Here is an 18989-nt window from a genome sequence, read left to right on the forward strand (position 1 = left end):
TCTTTCTACAGAGCAGCATGAAGAAAACTGGTCCTAAATTTCACGGTGCCAATTACCTGTCTAATGGCAAAAAAGCAGAGATCATAGCTGCTGTTTCAAGTAATGATTTTCCAAGAATAACAGATTATTTGATAAACAAACTGATCTCATTCTCTCTCAAAAAATGACTTCTATAATCAATCCCATGAAAAAACTGGGGCAGGTTCTGGCCTACAGCATAGAAGAAACCATCTGCAGACATGAATTCTGAACAATTCACAGCCTAATATCAGACATACAAAGAGAGATGGCTAAATCAAGGCTTCATCCTCCACAGCCTAAGGGCACTGTGGCTAGATCAGCCTACCCTGAGGACCAGGCTTGATGCATTTTTAACTGACAGGAGTGAGCGAAGACTTTGGCCCCCCATTCTGCCTTTTCATTCTCGATTATATTTGAGAGTAACGGGATTTATTAATAGAAGCCATGCTTGACACCTCTTCTTAGATTTCACACACGTCTTTGTCTTACTTTCAGGGTGAAGCAGGTTTTCCTGGTCCTCGGGGTTTACCTGGACTGAGAGGAGAAAAAGGAGACCAGGTGAGTGGCTTCGAGCCACAGCATGGATTTTTTTTGGCCATTTGGTGCCAAAAAGACTTCTTGTGAGTGTCCCTAGATGGTGGCGTCTCTTGTGTGATTTCTGTGGTGAGCAGCTGATTGGAGTCCAGCCAAGTCACCAAGTACCCCTTCCAAAAAGGTACTTGACTGCCTAGTGGCTGTTCTTAATTGCGGCAGAGGTGCTAATGACCAGTGTCTGTGCTCAGTGCAGAAGCTTATGACTGATGCCACGCTGCTTGTGAGGCGGCAGAAGAGGTACAGTGCTCTTTAGGCCTCACTTTCAGAAATACCTGCCTGATTTAAGAACATTAAAAAACCGTAATAACAACAAAAACTCAGAAATCCCCCTTGTCACTGAGCCCTGGAGAAGGCTCCAAATGGCTGGATCATTTTCTGATGGCCTAACTTCCACCCAAGTCCTAGTGTCCCCTGTTCCAGACTTCCAGGGGCATCTGCATATTGGGAAATAATCGATCAGGGGTCTGACAATAAAAGTAGCCATGTAAATGAGACCCATGCTCCTGGTAACTGACTACATGCTTGAATGGGATCAAGAAGGGTCTAAAATCAGCTGGGGTCTTATTGTTCACTTTGCTATCTTATTTGTATTGTAGAACATAGGATATAGCCTGTATTCTCTCTATATATAAAATCATAGAAGTGTAGGTCAGCTAGCTCCTATCTGAATGCAAGATAAATATATTTTGTGTATGCATTTGGAGGAGTACTCACATCATCCTTGTTAAGCATCTCCCGTTCAGATGACCACGTTACCTGTGCAAAATAAGAGAGGCAGGCACCAGTGAATGGATGATTCAGAAATCTTTTATATAAACAAAGCTGGTAGTATGAATGTCCACTTTGGGTCTTAAGTCCTTTTCTGGTGCCTCTTTGTTCAACTAGAAAAAATCTGGCTTTTATAAGTGCATCAGGCAGTAGGATTTTCTACATGCAAGTTATTTTAGGGTTGGTATTTTCCTTTCCATAATCTTAATTGCTATTCATTGGATTTTTAAAATAGTGTGGACATTTTGAAGCCACCTTCAAATTGTTACATTTTTAATTGCTTGCATTGCATGTTGGGGTCAAGGTAAGATCAACTGACAGTGTAAAATATTCTAGGGGGACTGATGCAATCAAATCAAAATTTGCATTTTTCATGCTTTTCTTTCCCTTTAGGGAGAAAAAGGAAAAGATGGTGTCCCAGGATTCAAAGGTGAAAGAGGAGAAAAGGTAAGTCTTGAAATGAGCATGATATTTCTTAGACAAGAAAGGAAAAGAGACAAAGGGTCAGAGACAAGCAATAAAGGAGAATATCTGAGGAAGGTTAGGACCATTGGAAGTCTTTTACCTGAGCTTTACAGACAAGCGGCAGAAAAAGGTGTGTGTGGGACAGAGACAATCATAATGCAAGAAATAGTAAGCAGCTGATGAAATCTAAGGACAATTTCTTTAATTCAAGGAAACTTTTCTTTGTTTTAGAATTGGCTGATAAAAATAAGCCTGGAATTAAATTCTGAAGAAGTTTTCTGTGCCTGCCTGTGATGTGCTAGAACAATAATTTAAGGAACTGTCAGGGCTTTTGCCATCACAACACTATTAATTTTAGTGAAAATGAGAGAACTAGACAAAGGCGATGTCCACCAATATTTACATTCAACCCCTGTGAGCATGAAGATGAAGATGAAGCACTGACCTTGCAGATGCCTATGGTTATAGAGTGAAAAATTTGCCCTCATTAAAGTGGTGATAGCCATCAGGAAGTGGGTACCACTTTGTTCTTCTTCCTAGGATGTATCAGTCTTCAGTTTACCAGTGACATTCACTGTCTATGGAGGTGGTAATTCTTTCATGAGTGGTCAAATGACATCTCCAATGAAGCACCTGAATTTCATTTATCTGGGAGGTTTGCAAGTGTTGTTCATAGTTCTTGGCTTTGAAGTGTCAGGGGGACTGACGTATGTGGAGCCCAGCCCAGAGGAAGGTCAATGGCAACTAAGACATACAGACTGTAACTCTCATGAGATACCCCAACAACAGTATAGTTTTAACTCAAAAATTAGGGGGAAAACTGGATTTAGAAACTTATATTTTAAACATGGGATTTTTTTTCCATCCATAAAAGAAGTTCAGCTCAAACATGTTTTTTGATCCAGAATTTTGATCAACTTTAACTAAAAATGCAAATTAAAGTCCATATCACTCCTGCACTGGAGTAACATTAGAAATTCATTGACCTGTGAAGTTAGGTCAGTGAAAAAGTCATAAAGTGATAAAGACAAGAAAGTAAGAGCCCTGCGTGCAACAAAGCAAGGACTGCAGAAATTCTGGCCAGAGCAATGGAGTAAATTTCACCCATCAGAGAAGTGCTGCGGGATTTTCAGCGTCACTGAGCTGGCAGGTTGCCATTGGGTTACATCTCATCTGGTAGTGTTGCATCTTCTAACTGATAATGGTGAGGGGTTTGGGGGCATCTTTTTATATCCTTAGTTTTATTTTTCTCCTCTCTGTAGGGTGACACAGGTTCCCCTGGACCCCCAGGCTTACCTGGAACAGTAAGTAAGATTGTGTTCTGTGCTGTAACTATATTCAAGGCATCATTGCACTTCCTCCACACAAATTCCTCAGAAACAAAGCTTTTCAAGATCCTTACTTCTCTGCAGAAACCTTAGGACCCATTTGCTCTGAGATTATCTCTCTTTGCTTTAGAGAAGCAATATCAAGGTCTATTTGGTCTTTTTATTTCTGGGGGAAGTTGTGCCCTCCTCTGCCTCTTTGCAAACAGGATTTTTATATGCCCTTGCCTTGTGGTAACACTTAAATTGAATTTGTGATTTGTTTAGCAGCTGTGGGAGCTGCGTGAAGGTCATGACTGAAAGCGGGGATTACATTCGTACAGATTTTCCAGGGGAAGCTAGATTTTTCCTACTGGGATCTCAGGATAAAACTGGCTTGCTCTCAACAGATGACAGTGAACAACAGCTTGTCTTCTCAGGGATGAATTCACCTTTTTCTAGGATGAGCAGAGCATTCCACTTCTCGTTGACATGAACTTATGGGGCGGAGTACTCAGCTTCAGCGATGCTGCAGCCTCCCAGAGCCTCCATTGTATACAGTGCCATGCTGTGCTGGAACCCCAGCAAGACCCTCTCATCCCAGAGCTCATTCTGGGTTCAACACTGAATCCAACACACCAACTAGTCATACCTGATTGCATGTAACCTTTCTGCCAATTAAAAAAAAAAAAAAACAAACCAAAACCAAAAAACAAAACCAACCCGGAAAAAAGACCATGATAACATCAATTTATGTTTTTTTAAAATTAACCTGCAAATTTCTTTGGGAGCACGAGTATAATTACAATGAAGTTCACTAGTGGTTAAACGAGCATCCACTGAATGTAAATACATAAACCCCAGCATTCAGTTCAGCAAAATCTGAGTAAGCAGCTTGTAGTAAGCACTAGGAACTGGCCTGTCATTGCAACAGGAGGGCTGATTCCAGTCACAGATTCTCCAAAAATTAGCAGATATCCACTTGTCAGCTTTGCTCACCGCAGCTGCTTACAGCTGCCACATTCACAGATGATGGAGGGTATTTGAATCAAGGTCGGTTAGCAAAAATCAACTGCCTAAAGACCTTCATGCAGCCATGAAAGCGTTATAATTTATTCCTGCCATTAGTTGAGCCTCTTTAGTCTGTGCCAAAGGGTGCTCCGTGGTATTGTGTAGAAAGACTTCATGTGTCACAAGAATGACCCAGTCACACAACCAAGGATAAATCTGTTTTAGTAAAGGTGGAGAAGGCAGCTTACATGCACAGTACAATGTGGCTAGATATAGAGAAGATACGCCCAGCTGCTCAAGCTTCTTGTGTTTGCAGGCAGAAATAATTTCTATTTCAGCTGTAAAAGCAGGTGATTTTGACATATCCTCATTTCATCAAGGACAAGTTTTTTCTTCTTAATTTTATCAGTTTTGATAAAAGAGACTGCCCCTTTACAAAACTTTATCCGTTCTTTGTGTCTAGTTCTTCAGAATGACTATGTAATTCCTAAGACAACCATATTGCGATACATATGTCTTGTACATGACACAAAGCAGAGAGAGAACACACGTGGAATCAGGAAATTTAATAATACTGAAGACGTCTCCAAGTGCAAAAGTCAGCTGGAGATTGCTAACTGTAAACTTGCTAACAAGGTTAAAGATTGTTTGGTTTTTCTTAGCAGTGGGACATACAGAATGTTTTTGAGATTTATGTTTATATTTCAAATATTGTAGGAAATGTCTGATATTTGTGAGCTTTTTTCCAGACAGCCAGATGTTACAATGAGTTGCTCATTCATAAGCCTCCTGATGGATATATGGATTGTGTAATCTCTAATGACAAGGAGAACACATAAATTACTGCATTTCAAAGAAAATAGGCAATGCTTATTTTAACACTCTGGTTTCTCTTCCAGACAGCCTTCTTCACCCCACACCCTAGGATTCCTGTAAGTAACATCTCTAATAAGCATGGCTTCTGGCTTGTTGCCTCTTGTATCTGATTAAACACACAGCACCTTAGTAATTTCCATGTTATCTAAATGCTTTCAGTTAAAAACTCAGCTTGAGTTTGGGTCTGGGCAACTTCACCTTTGTAACCAGCCATGGTAAGAAGTCCACATCTGTCCTGGTAACAGCAGCATCCAAGCCAAGTGTGGCTGGGGCATAGCTGTAGGCTGTCCCAGCCTCTTCAGTGTAGTTGAAAATTAAGTTTTTGCCACTTGCAGCCCATAGTGGGAAATATCTGGTGTTACATAGGATCGCACCGTTGGTATGTGAATAAGCTTAAGGATCAGGAGGTTTTATGGAATGTATAAATGGCAGAGGTAGGCCGTAAGAGTGCCATTAGAAAAGAAAGTGCATATGCCAGGTTCTTCAGAGGCTGAGAAAGGAAATAGAAATGTAAGGTAGTACTGGAAATAGGACGAAATTTCTTTGGTTTACTTTTCCCCTTGGCTTGTAATTTGCTAATATATATACTAAGGAAACAGGCAGAACAACGACATCTTTTGTGGTCTCCGTAGTGCTACAATCACAGGAGTTCTCTCTTTTACTTTGAGTGCATTAGTCTTGTAAATGAGCTGCAAGATAGTAAAGAATAAAAGGCTTGCAACGTGTCAGTAGGTCAGGCTGCTGGGATTTCTCCATGTGCAAAATGAATGTGATGATTCATATCACACACAGGTATCATCACATCGCTACGGATGTAGCACAGGTCTGCACATAGCATTGCAGGCTTTGGGAGGAGAAGGGGAGGTAAGGATAGTTACCTTTAATTAACAGCTCTACAAATTAAGGTGTCAGAAGCTGGTGATAAGCATTAGTAGCATGCCATGGGTTATGTTACGGAGGCCGCAGGACCAGCAGGGTGCTGAAAGTTGTCATGCACTCTCCAAAACACGCTTGCCATTGCCTTCCATTGAGTGTGTGGTGTATAGTGCCAGGGAGCAACTTACACAGGTGGAGACAGGGAAACACAGCCTGGAGAGAAGGCAGCAGTACCATTACTCTATTTACTTATTATTAGTTAAAATAAGTTTAATTTAAAACACACCTTAGTAATTTTCAGAAATAAAACATCCGTGACCAAGTGAGTTTGAGCTCCTATTTATACCCACCAGCACAGCTCCATCATGTGTCTTGGGTGCAGCCTGTGCTGTGAGTTCTCCAGAAACTTGCTGATGCATTAAAGCAGTGGAGCAGGGATCAGTTTCTTCCATGGGATGCAGGGAATTTTTTCGTGTTTATTTAGGCTAGTCAGTTAAAATCAGTAATCACTCTTGGAGCTGGAGTATGTGAGAACCACAGTGATGGTCAGGTACAATGGCTGGAGAGAAGCAAAAGCAGTAAAATGGGAGATGGCTCCTCACTTTGCCTTCTATCTCCCACTGAAGCTGGACACAGCTGAGCCCCCACTGCATTTGCTCTCCTTTAAGTGGCACAGAAATTACTAACATGCTAATTGAGACTATGGGAGGACACTGTTGAGAGCAGGTCGAGGAAGCTGTAAGCACTGATCTGGCCCAGGTTGGTAGCAGCTGTTAGCTGTCACCACATCATTTCTGTTCACTGAGCTGTAGGAAGGAAGTGGGTAGCAGTCGATTAAGTCCAGCTGCCAGGGGCAGAGGACTCCACAATGTGCAGCACTAGCGGACAGTGTTAACGTTCTCGGCAGATAGGTGTGGGTTCAGCAAATTTGAAAGGACTTGCAGGCAGATTTGCTGGCAGGTTAGGTTAAGAAGTGCTGCCTCTACCCATGTTTGTGACTGTGCAAGGACATTAGATGGGAATTTTGCAGATCTTGCTTTACCATGCAAGTGAAGTAACAAGGGAAAAGTGGGAGAAAGGACAATATTTAAAAAAATCTCCCTCCCTGTTATTTCTTCCCTTTATAGTCTCGTGTTCCCTGGTAGTATGTGCTCTTGTTCCCATTCAGTAGTACCATCCCTGTCGACAAATTTACTGCCCATGAAGGTGGTGAAATCACCATCCTTGGAAGTGTTCAAAAAACATGTAGTTTTTAGAGGCATGGTTTAATGGTGGCCTTGTCAGTCCTGGCTTAACAGTTGGACTTGATGATCTTAAAGGTCTTTTCCAACCTAAATGATTTTGTGATTCTACGATTCTATGCTCTATGTCTGTGCTTTGTTTCTCTGCTCTCTCGAAAAGGTTTCAGAGCTTGAAATGTCTTTATGCAAAAAAAAATTCCAGGCACAATTATACAGGCTGGTTGCGTAGGACCCTTTGCTTGAATCGCTGTAGAGGGTCCCGTTATCTTTCTGGCGGCCACTAGATGGCAGCAGGGACTGCCTGATTAAAAATGGAACTCGCAGGCTGCTGTTTGTAGACTAAAATTCCTCCTATTATTTATCACAGATGATAATATTTATTCATAATGCATAATAAATACAGACATAAGTAATATTTATGCAGTTACATTTATTTGGTCTGTTAGAGAATCATTTGCAAATGGACTTTGAATTCCCAGGTGTTGCAGAAATGATTGGCAAATAGCTGATGTGAATAAAATTCAAGCTGATTTGTCTTGGGCTCTGCATTTTGACTGATCACTATTCCTTGCGTGTGTTTGTAGCTTAAATTACTGATGTTCTTACTCTTCGTTGATTGCATAATTGAAACACTTCGTATGATAGATAATGAATAAGTAATGATTGCTGTTGCCTGAATACATATGTCCATATAAATACACAAATGTAAGTATTCATGTAATGCCTGCTTTTTCCAGATACTTCCATAACTGTGTGCTGTTCCTTTTCAATTTATAAAAAAACAGAAATATGGACTTATTGATTATTGCTCTAGAGCTCAGAACAAAGCTGATAACTTGCCGGAAAGCATCTTCAATTTACGTAAGGAGAAAGAACAGGAATACATTAATCCTATTAGTCAGTGATGGTGGTGCATGAAATAATATACTGACATTGCAGGAGGAAGCAGAAGTTTTATGAATGTATGGGGATGTTAACAGAACTAGAGATCAGGAAAAGCTGCGCAGTACACATCTCTGGAAGTGCCCAAGATGAGATCCTGAGCACCCCTCTGTTATAGGTGGAGTAGGGAACTGTCTGCAACGTGGGGTAATTTCTCCAATTGTAGGATAACATGAGGTCTGTGGTCCTACAGAGAGGTAGTTCAGTGCTTTTGCTGTTGGTCATGTCATCTGGCCTTTTTAGTACATTGGAGCTGAATTGATCAAATTTTGGAATGGTAAATTCTTTACTGTTCTCTATGAGGGAAAAGTGTTCTCTTTTTAAATTGAACATTTTTGCAATTATCATAACAGTCCAAGAAGTCTAGACAATGATCTCCAAGTCTCGGGTGTATGATAGCAGTTTTGGTTCATTGACCTCCAAGTCCTCTGAAGAAGGTACTCTATGTCAGATATGGATAACTGATTGAAAAAGCTCTCTTACCAAACATGACTAGTGTGGCTTCCAGCCATGGAAATAACTTTTACTTCTTTCTTTGTCTTATTGTTTTATATCAGGGTGAACCTGGACCAAAAGGGGAGAAAGGAGATCAAGGAAGAAGTGGCGAACCTGTAAGCACAGCCAAGTGTTTCTCCAGTTGGTTTTGAACTTTAGCAAGGAGAGGACATGAGAGCTGCCTCTTTTGGAGGGGAGAAAGTGGGACATCCTCCTTCCATAGCTGGGATGCTTTTCTCATTGGAAATGGCCACAGTGGTGCTTGGCTTTGTACTGACTGTAGAGGAAGCTACATGACTACCTGAATTTAAACACCCAATTTATAGTTCTGGGCCTTAGTAGCTGAAAAAAGGATTATGGGATTTGCTAGACAGAGCTTGGCCGACAGCAAGGTTGTACAGGATTTATTCAGGCTTTTGAAGTGATGTGGCCCGGCTAAATCATGCACTTGGCTACTCCATTTGTGTTCTGGACTGCTTTTGTTCTGGGTGGAATTACCAGGAAAGACAGAGTTCTGTAAAAACCACCCTTTCTTCTCCCAGTGGGAGGAAGGAGAAACATCTGTTCAGGAGAGGAAAGGATCAGTTTCCTTCAGTTCCTCCACCTCTCCCTCTGTTTTTGCAGGGGTTACCTGGGGCCCCAGGTGAGCAAGGTGTCCCAGGACCTGCAGGAGTACAGGTAAGAGGGCCCAGCCTTGAAGAAAATCTTTGATATGACCAGAAAGGGGTGGCTTCAAGATCTATATCAATGTAAATAATTCTTTCCCTACACACTATGACCCCATTTCTCCTTCCTCATTGTTGTAAGCTCAGGGACTTCTGTAGAGGTATGGTGGCTTATGCTGGCCATCAGGGTAACATGAGGAAAATCAAAGCAGAAACATGGCATCTCTATAGCATGATCAATATTGTCTGAAAGACTCCTTCCAACTTCAGGGTCCTTCAGGAGAGCATCTTGCATTGATGCCACTGAACTACAGGCATCACAGATAAGTTACCGCAGTACATCGCTAAAACGTTGCAGAACATTCAGATTCGATCCCAGCTCATTTGACCTTGAATGCATTATGGCTCATATGAAATGGTTTTATAGTCTCAATTATCTTCTGACAATTTCTTGGCTCATGCGTATTATTTCCAGTCATCACAGAGGTAAGTTTTCATGTCAGCATGGGTAGGCGTTCACTCTGCCATGGTATGTGCTGTGCCCAAGCCATATAATCAGCTCTTGCTCGGGCATCAACAGCTTTGACAGGTTGACAGCAGTTTTAGAATTGTGAAAAAAAAAGTAATACCATGCAAGTTTGAACTAACATCTGCTAAGTGGGGGACTGTTTGGTGTGTAGGCTCTGTTCTGGCAAAATCCTCAAGAAAGGGCTACGTGGTATGCAGGACCGGGCCAAACACTGGGATCTGTCTTGACCATTTCTAAATGACTGGTGTTTGTATTTGAGAACTGCAGGCAAAATGTTCTCTGTGAAGGGACGCCACCAGAGTTCAGGTGGAAGTAGCTGGAAGGCCTGAGGGTAGGAGTTTTGCCCAGGTGAATGCCTGCAAGTTTCAGCATCCTATGCTGAGAAACAGCTTCTGAGCTCATCAGTCATTAGTAATTCTTCTTATGTCTCAGGCTTTTCTTTTTGTATTTCATTTTCTTGCTGCAGAGAGAACCGGGAGCCATTTCCTCAGCCATTAAACTCCTCTGTGTATTGATTAACAAAAACCATTGCCTAGTGCACGTTCAGGAATCTTGAAGTTTTTTATCTGGCAGGCATTCCTGTCCCATCTCTAATCCGCTGCTATCTATTCTTTCCACACAGGGCGTAAAGGGGCAGAAAGGAGCCCAAGGAGAAGCTGGAGCCCCTGGAGAGACTGTGAGTAGCTGCTTCCCTTGCAGCTTTTTTCCCTGACAGTAACACACCTGAAGGGACACTGAAGTCAAAGCCTTGCAGTTTCGCAGTCCCAGGCTGCTTGGGCACAGAGCACATCTTAAGCTGCAGCTGGAAGAGTCGCTGCTTGTGGGCAAACAGGCACAGCTGCATGAAACGGATCAGTGCCCGCGCAGCCCAGCACCTTCTGTGTGGGAGCAGCAGCCAGATACTTCCAATGTGGCCAACAGGCTCCGTTAGAGTGACAAAGCGTGGGGACCATTTCCTTGGCTCAGAAAGCAGGTAGCTCAATTTTTGTTACTGCAGTTCCATAGCTGCAAAGGGAAGGTGAGGGAAAGCAACAGAACTGCAACCGAATTGTGCATCTTCTGTTGGCTCTCTCTAATGCAATGCCCTCTTTTCTGGGTGAGGTGCCGGCAGAGCTTGTTATTGCATTGTGATATCAGCCAAGGCAAGGCAGCCAGTTGGTGCAGGGACCTCACTTCTCATCAGCAGCCTGATTTAGTTTTTGATCACAGTTGGTTTTAGGCTTCTTAGTCAATTCTGCTTTCTTTGATACAGGCTCATCACCAGCGGCATCATCACATACCACTTTTTGAGTCGTGTGTGGTAGGGAGTGCTGCTATTGCCTGACTGGGCACTAAAGAACAGCAAAGGATTCAAGTCCTGTTTTATTGATGTGAGAGTTTATAAACCCTTTGTAGCTGAATAAAAGGCCACATACTTTCTTTGCAAGCAGAGAAGAAAGACTGAAAGACTCTTCAAAATAATGATTGAGAGAGATGATATTTGTGTCTGGGAGAAGGAGGGAATAGAAAATACAAATGAACCGTCCTGGAGAACTGAAATTTCTTCTTCCACCTTTGTGTTCATGGTTTTCCATCTTGGGCTTGTGCTTAGATGTTGTCTCTAGCAGTGCTTTGATGCTAAACTCTGAACTGCCTGTTCCTAGCTCTCTTTCACTTTTCGTGGAAGGACTCCTTAATCTTTTTGGTGTTTGTTTTTTTTTGTTTTTTTTTTTTTGGGGGGGGTGGGAGGAAGTAAAAAAAACCCAAAAGTCCCCCTTCCACCAAACCTGTCCATTGATTTGTTGGTTTTATTCCTTTGTACAACTTGGTGGCTTGGAGGACATTATATGGAAATGCAGGTATATGCTGGCATCTTTTTTTCTTGCCATCCTTTCAGAGATTTGCCACTGCTCCAAATATTTCTGTTGGCTCGTAGACCAGGGACTATAAATAACGCAGAACTGAGGAAACATTTAATTCCTTTTTAGTGAGCTAAGGCAATGGATAGACATTAATTTTGTGAAGAGCTGTGCTTTGGAAGATTTTCATCGTCTCCCAATTGTTTGTGTTGTCCTTCTGGAAGATATTACTGCCCAGCCCTTCCAGCAGGAGGGGTTTCTTTGTACTCCAAGTCACACTGATTATTTCAGTTTGGTGATGCAAATATTTTTAGATAGACTGTCTGGTTTGGCCCTAAATGGATTAGGTACGCTAATAGAGAGCCTTTTCCTTGCCAAGCTGTAACGACAGGTGAATCCCGGCCAGTGCAGGGTGATGAGCAACTACAGAGGTAGCAACTTTAACCTGATACAGCCAAGCATAGAGGAAAATGTCTAAATATAGCTAGGTAACCCCAAACATACATCTCTATGGGGTCATAAGTCCCCAAATACATGTCCTCTCATGTTCCCCATGCATTTTTAGGGACACAGATGGGCTTTCCTACCCTAAAAAGCTTTCATTTGCAGACAGAAAAGAGCTGTGGTTTAGAACAAGAACAGTCTGAATGGTTTGTCCTGTTCATCTATTTATTGCAAATAAGTGTTTTTAGGTTCTGTTCCCCAGAGTAGAGAAAGGTAAAATTGTCAACAAAGAGTATTTTGTTGACCTAGATTTTTATTTTGATGATAAATCAACATACTTTACTCTGTTCTTTTGATGTTTCAGGCCCAGACTTTTCTTCCTGTATCTCAGCTAGACTTAAGATTTATGGGTTTTGGAAGGTATTGCTGGGCTCCCAAAGAGAGTCTTCATCCATTTTGTATTGTTTCCTGCTTCTTTACGCTACAAACTGTTTCCCAAAAATGCTGGGTTTTGCTTTGTTCTTGTACAACATGACATGTACAACATCTCTGACATGAACTCCGATCCTACTTGGAACATCTTGTTTGTATGATGGTACAAGTTGTGAATTACACATTCACATACACTTCATTTTCTTAAAATAGGGTGTGACTGGACCAGCGGGGCCCCCAGGTCCAAGAGGCTTGCCGGGAAATGTGGTATGTATGCACCACTGTATTTGTTTTCCCATCTGTGCCCTGATTTCTTCATTTAATATATTTAGTTTTCCCTTCCACAGGTTTAATATCAGGTTCAAAAGGCTGTGTTTCATTATACTTTTTTAATGGTTGAATTAAAAGATCTGAAAGCACCTGGGAATGATATATCCATGAAACATATTCTCATATTCATTTGGAGCAAGAAGAAGGCATGGAGCCGCTACATTCTTCACCAAATTGTCAAAAGCAATATTTGCTGCCAGCTTTTCGAAAGAAAAATGGCAATATTTATTTTGTCTCTGGTTTTGTTTTCTTTCCCTTGTTTTCATGTGTCCTTTCCTTTTGAAAACGTGTCTTCTTGATATAAAAATTGCATGTAAGGATTTGATCCTGCAGTCAGAGCCTTGAAACCAGTATGGTGTCCTCCTTACCTCAGTAGATGTTCATCACCATTTTTAAGTTGTGCATGATAGAGTTTTTCATGTGTGCAGAAAAGTCTGCTCCCTGCTTCACCAGTGTGTTTTCTTTCTAGTGCCTGGGGTTTCTCTGGGTTTACACCAGAGTAAGTGAAAACCAGCTGTTAGACCCCATGTTACAATGTATTCAGGCACAGTGGTTTAGCACAGAGGGATCTTTTTTATTACCTGGGCAATCCAAGAAATCTAAAATTGCTTTTCTACTAATTGTTAAGATACATTTGATTTAATTGTATTAATGTAGTGTTTTAATTTCAAACTGAAAGATGACATTGAAAATGAAGACCTTTTTCAGTTTCATATTCCTTTATGCAAACTTCTATACCAGTAATACAAATATATTACCTATAAAAACTATTATATTTGGAAATAATTTTTACTGGTGCAGAAAGGAAAATAATTATCGCATATATTCTGTGGGGAGGTCAATCCAATCTTACTGGTGCCAAGACATCATTTCACATCTTAAAATGAAGTACCACTCCAAAATGTGTTTTGGTGGGTTAGGAAGTTACAGTATTTAATTTGGAGCTCTAAATCATCTATATCTTGACAAGAAATCCTTTGAGATCTGCCAAGATGTGAAAAGGATTGAAAACTGAAATAGAAGGTAAAATGAACATAGCTATGTTTTTCAGTGTATAGCTTTGGAGAGCAGTAGCCATAAAAAATTAATATTGTGAGACTACTGGCTTCTCTGATACAGAGATGGTGATTGGGGGCTTGTTGGCAATGGATTAGGAGCTGCTGAGGATTTCACAGAATGAAAAAAAAAATAGTTATTTGTAGAAGGAGAATGCACAAATCTGGGATTAGCTCAATTTCTGCTCTTGCTGTTCAGCTCTTTTTATACTGAAAAAAATAACTCCTTTAAGGATTTGGTACACAGCTCTTCTGTGGTGTTCTCTGGATTACAGGTTGTACTGGGAAATGTAAAACTGCTGCTAATCCTTGAGATAGATTGTACTGAACCCACAGGTCTATCCATTCACTTCAGGATCAAGTACTGCCTAAAAAGAAAGTTTTAAGCTTTAAAGTTCTTTTCTCTCCAGGGTGTGCCTGGAGACCCTGGACTACCAGGAAAGGAGGGAGCAAAGGGGGAAAAGGTACATTTGTTCTTTCATGGATCTGTTGCTTTTCTTCTTGGGAGTTTTAAGTAACCTGGGACAAAAGCAGTCTGAACTGGGAAATTATTTCATAGGTTCATAGATGGTTAACACCTTGGTTCATTAGATCATTTGGGCTGGAAAAGACCTTTAAGATCATCAAGTCCAACCCTAAACCCAGCTCTGCCAAGTCCACTGCTAAATCATGTCCCTAAGTGCCACATCTGCACATCTTTTAAATACCTCCAGGGATGGTGACTCGACCACTTCCCTGCGCAGCCTGTTCATATGTCTTTCAGTGAAGACATTTTTTCTAATATCCAATGTAAACTCCCCTGGTGCAACTCCTTGTTTTCAAGTTTTTCACCCTGTTGCAAGCTTTTTAATTTACCTAATAAAACCAGTGAGGTACAACTGAATACAGTAAAGTCGCTGCTACACATATTGCAATTATGATCTTCTGCTGCCCTCATCAGCTGACGAGAGGGGATTTGGTGTTTTAAGAACTTCCTGTTCACCACTGTAAATCCAAAGCTGGAAGAAAAATTGGCTTTCATGGTTAGGAAACTGAGATTTCTGCTTTCATGATAAGCTGTTGTACCTGGACCATTAGCTCAGCTTTCCAGTGCATCTTCTTTTACCTTTTGCCTGCCTTGCCTACCTGTTATGTCCCATCTTACAGGTGGGCAGCGAGCCTTCTGAGGTCAGGGGTTGTGATTTGTTTATATGTTGTACAGTGCCCAGCAGGGTGTAGTCCAGATCTTTGTTTGTTGGAGTAGGAATGATTAATGAGAAACATGGCCCCATATATATGCATATATATAGGGTTTAAAATGGGATGAATCCTAGCCCCTTCAGTCAAATCAAATTGCAGGTTACTGAGATCTACCTCAGGGTCATGTGTGGACTAAGGGTTCCCTCATGCAGCTGGCTCCCAAAAATTTTGAAGTCTCCTTTTATTTTTCTTAAATTTACAAATGCTGTGAGTTGACTGAAGGAAAAAACTTCCTGTAGAAGAGGGTTTCGTATGATACCGAGAGAAATTCAGTGGAGAAGGCTAGAAAAAACACCTATCTCTCAGTCCCAGTGAAAGACTTGAGACAGGAATGGTCTTTAGTATGTTACTGAAAGTTTTGCTGGATTGTCCTCTGCAGGGTGATCCTGGAAAAGAAGGAGAAGTAGGTTTACCGGGGCCAGCTGGTAAGCCAGGGCCTGCTGGAGAGCCAGGATTGCCTGGTAAGGGTAAAGATGGAGAACAGGTGAGTATGCTGGCAGGCTTTGCGCTTGAGTAGGTCAATGTGAGACAGACAAGCGTGACTTCTGCGGGAGAACAGTGGGTGTGTGGCAGTCGGGATGCATTGTTACAAGCACTGGCAGGCTGGCTAACTGAATGCAGAACACTGCAGAGCACAGCGCTGCATCCAAGAAGGCAGAGAGAACGGAAGCTGTATTTCTGAAAATTAAACTCCCCTGCAGTGTGCCATGGTGGCCATGGAAAATGTAGGCCTCTGCGAGGAGTAGCTGTTCTTGTGACCAGGGCAAAAATTACTAGCTTGATGGAAGTTCCCTAAAAGCATTTAATTCTAGCAAAGTTAGCAGATTTAATTGGCTTAGGCTTTGTCAGCAAAATAATGCCAGAGCTGTGCGAGGCAAGGAATGCGGTGGGGGGGATACCTGCTACCTTGACTGTCTCAAAGTTCAGGCTCCTGTTTGGCTGCATGGTGACTGTTTTCTGGTTTTGCTCTGTCACTTTAGGGGCAAAGAGGCCCACCAGGTTTGCCAGGACCTTTTGGACATAAGGTGAGCATGGACTATATTGTGGACTGCTACTCTTAATCCTGGGATGGAGGAAAAAGTTATGGTGAAAACATGGTCTGTTTTTCACTGGAAAATAAGAGATTGTGAAGCTGACACTCAAAAAATGAACTTTAGCCTTTTAGAAGGTTCCTATCTTCATTCTTTATTATTCTTTACATCATTTCTGTAGATGTAAATATTAAGATAATAATTAGGTGTGTTCACCTTCCATGTTTACAATTACTTCCAGCATATTTAAAATACCTTTTCTGATTTTAGCAAGGCTTTTGACACTGTCTCCCACAGCATCCCATGGGCAAGCTCAGGAAGCTGGGTGAGGTGAGCGGACAGTGAGGGGCACTGAGCACTGGCTGAAGGGCAGAGCTCAGGGGGCTGTGACCAGCGGCACAGCCTGGCTGGGGGCCTGTAGCCAGCGGTGTTCCCCAGGGGCCACTGCTGGGTCCAGTCCTGTCCAACTCACCCATCAGTGACCTGGAGGAAGGGACAGAGGCACCCTCAGCAGCTTTGCCGGTGATACAGCCCTGGCAGGAGCGGCTGGTACCCCAGAGGCTGCGCTGCCGTTCAGCCAGACCTGGGCAGGCTGGAGAGCTGGGCAGAGAGGAGCCTGGTGAAGGTCAGCCAGTGTAAGGTCCTGCCCTGGGGAGGGACAGCCCCGCGCACCAGTACGGCCTGGGGGTGACCTGCTGGGGGGCACCTCTGCGGAGAGGGGCCTGGGGGTGCTGGTGGGCAGCAGGTTGCCCGTGGGCCAGCAGCGTGTCCTCGTGGCCAAGAAGGTCAGTGGGACCCTGGGGGGCATGAGGAGGAGCGTGGCCAGCGGGTGGAGGGAGGTGATCCTGCCCCTCTGCTCTGCCCTGGGGAGGCTGCGCCTGGAGTGCTGTGCCCAGTGCTGGGCTCCCCAGTTCCAGAGACAGGGAACTGCTGGGGAGGGTCCGGCAGAGGCTACAGGGATGGTGAGGGGACTGGAGCATCTCCCGTCTGAGGGAGGGCTGAGAGAGCTGGGGCTGTTTATGCTGGAAAAGAGAAGACTGAGAGGGGTCTTTATCAGTGTCTACAAGTATCTTGAGGGCGAGTGTGAAGAGGATGGGTCCAGGCTCTTTCCAGTGGTGCCCAGCGACAGGACAAGGGGCAACGGGCACAAACCGCAGCACAGGCTATGTATGAGTATGAGTAAGAACCTCTTTCCCTTGAGGGTGACAGAGCCCTGGCACAGGCTGCCCAGAGAGGCTGTGGGGTCTCCTGCTCCATGTCCTGATCTGGACTGGAAGAAGAATAAGATGTTGATATAGATCGTTTAATTTGATATGAATAGGAATATAACAGTATGAGACTAGATCCATCTAGGTCCCATATTTTTGAAATAACCAAACTTCTATGAAATGTTTTCTTTTTGTTTTGCTGCATTCTGTATAAATGTATTGCAGTCTGTGGTATATATATCTTTGACAGTTCAGAACACACACAGAATAATAGACTGAGAATTAATATAAAAGAAAAAAACACTAAATGAAATCTCATGAAATATTCTATTCAACATCAACACAAGAAGCTAAGAATCGTAATTGTGCATGGGAAAATACTATTGAACTTTTTGTATTGAAATTATGTTCTTGAATTAAATAACAGATAAGGGATCTGCTGGATTGTTTGAACTAATCAGAAACATTTTCTTTCACTGTCCTTGCAGTATTGTTTCTTTGTAATATAAGATTAGTTTAAGAATAAGTAAAGGGAAAAAAATAATGAGATATTGCAGACTGAATTTGGGTGGGCAGAATCCATGGGTAACAATTTTTCTATCATGCTTCTATATAGCTGGAAATAATGTAATAATAAATAACATAAATAAGCTTCATTGTTTTAAGTCTACTGCCAATGTGAGATCGCATCTCACAACTCCAATACAATCCATAAAAATCTTATTTAATTTCTCCCTGTAACAAAAGAATAGACATTAAATTTAAGTGTTGCAGCTGAATTCTTTTTTAACTGTGTCTACTATGTGCATGAAACAGTGTCAAGTAGCTTTCTGTGCTCTTCAGGTTTTATTATTGAGAATCCTGTTTTCTAGAAGGGAGGGCTCTCCTTTTGTCGTATAGTCCTCTAGAAAGAGTGGTAGAGCTGTTGACATATTTTTACAAAAAAAATAATTCACCTGTGTAAGTAGGCCTATGTTGGTAAAGCAGAACATTAAGATGTAACCAAACCATCCCCAATTCTTTGTTCCCCAGATAAATAATCTGTATTTAGCAATGTTTGCAGGTTAGCTATCTACCGTAGAAACACAGAGAAAAAAATGTGTATTATGGTGCTTAGAGTTTCCCCAAGACAAGGAGAATGCCTAATATGCTGCACAGAATTGCAAAGGTTGGAAACTGGATGCTGTGCACCAAAATAAATTAAAATACTTGTTGAAGCTGTGCTCCCACTCAGTTATGTGATGTGGCACACATGGACGTTGTGTGACTCCTCACAGAGGTGGGCTGCAGCTCGTGTGAAGGGGACAGTTTTCTTGTCATGATGTGACAGTAACGGGGCCATATCCCCATCCTGCCATGATCTGATACTGTCCCTCTGTGGGCAGGACCAGGTCAGGATGTATCAATGTTACGTTCGGTTGTAAAATCTGATTGTATTTCAGCACATTTTCTCAACAGTGTCCAAAGACTTTAACTTCTTCCTTTGTTTCAGGGTGAGAGGGGAGCTCCCGGCCTCCCTGGACAGCCAGGAGACAGAGGCGTGCCAGGAATCGGGCTGGCTGGACCCCCTGTAAGTAGCCGGTCCTGCTACAACCTGTAGCAAGGTGAAAACTTACACATCACCC

At 42.4% G+C, this 18989-nt stretch overlaps 1 protein-coding gene across 1 annotated transcript in view; it reads left to right on the forward strand.

Annotated features, from left to right (window-relative positions):
- Positions 1 to 18989, forward strand: part of COL22A1 (collagen type XXII alpha 1 chain) — a 237409-nt gene that overhangs the window by 175874 nt on the left and 42546 nt on the right. Inside the window, exons 30-41 of the mRNA XM_040588639.1 lie at positions 517 to 579; positions 1777 to 1830; positions 3111 to 3152; positions 5063 to 5095; positions 8656 to 8709; positions 9218 to 9271; positions 10410 to 10463; positions 12715 to 12768; positions 14297 to 14350; positions 15505 to 15609; positions 16106 to 16150; positions 18857 to 18934. Coding sequence (XP_040444573.1) covers positions 517 to 579; positions 1777 to 1830; positions 3111 to 3152; positions 5063 to 5095; positions 8656 to 8709; positions 9218 to 9271; positions 10410 to 10463; positions 12715 to 12768; positions 14297 to 14350; positions 15505 to 15609; positions 16106 to 16150; positions 18857 to 18934 — 690 coding nt within the window. The remainder of the gene's footprint in view (positions 1 to 516; positions 580 to 1776; positions 1831 to 3110; positions 3153 to 5062; positions 5096 to 8655; positions 8710 to 9217; positions 9272 to 10409; positions 10464 to 12714; positions 12769 to 14296; positions 14351 to 15504; positions 15610 to 16105; positions 16151 to 18856; positions 18935 to 18989) is intronic.

Source organism: Falco naumanni, chromosome 3 (assembly GCF_017639655.2).
Source record: "Falco naumanni isolate bFalNau1 chromosome 3, bFalNau1.pat, whole genome shotgun sequence".
In the NCBI taxonomy this organism is placed as follows: Eukaryota; Metazoa; Chordata; class Aves; order Falconiformes; family Falconidae; genus Falco; species Falco naumanni.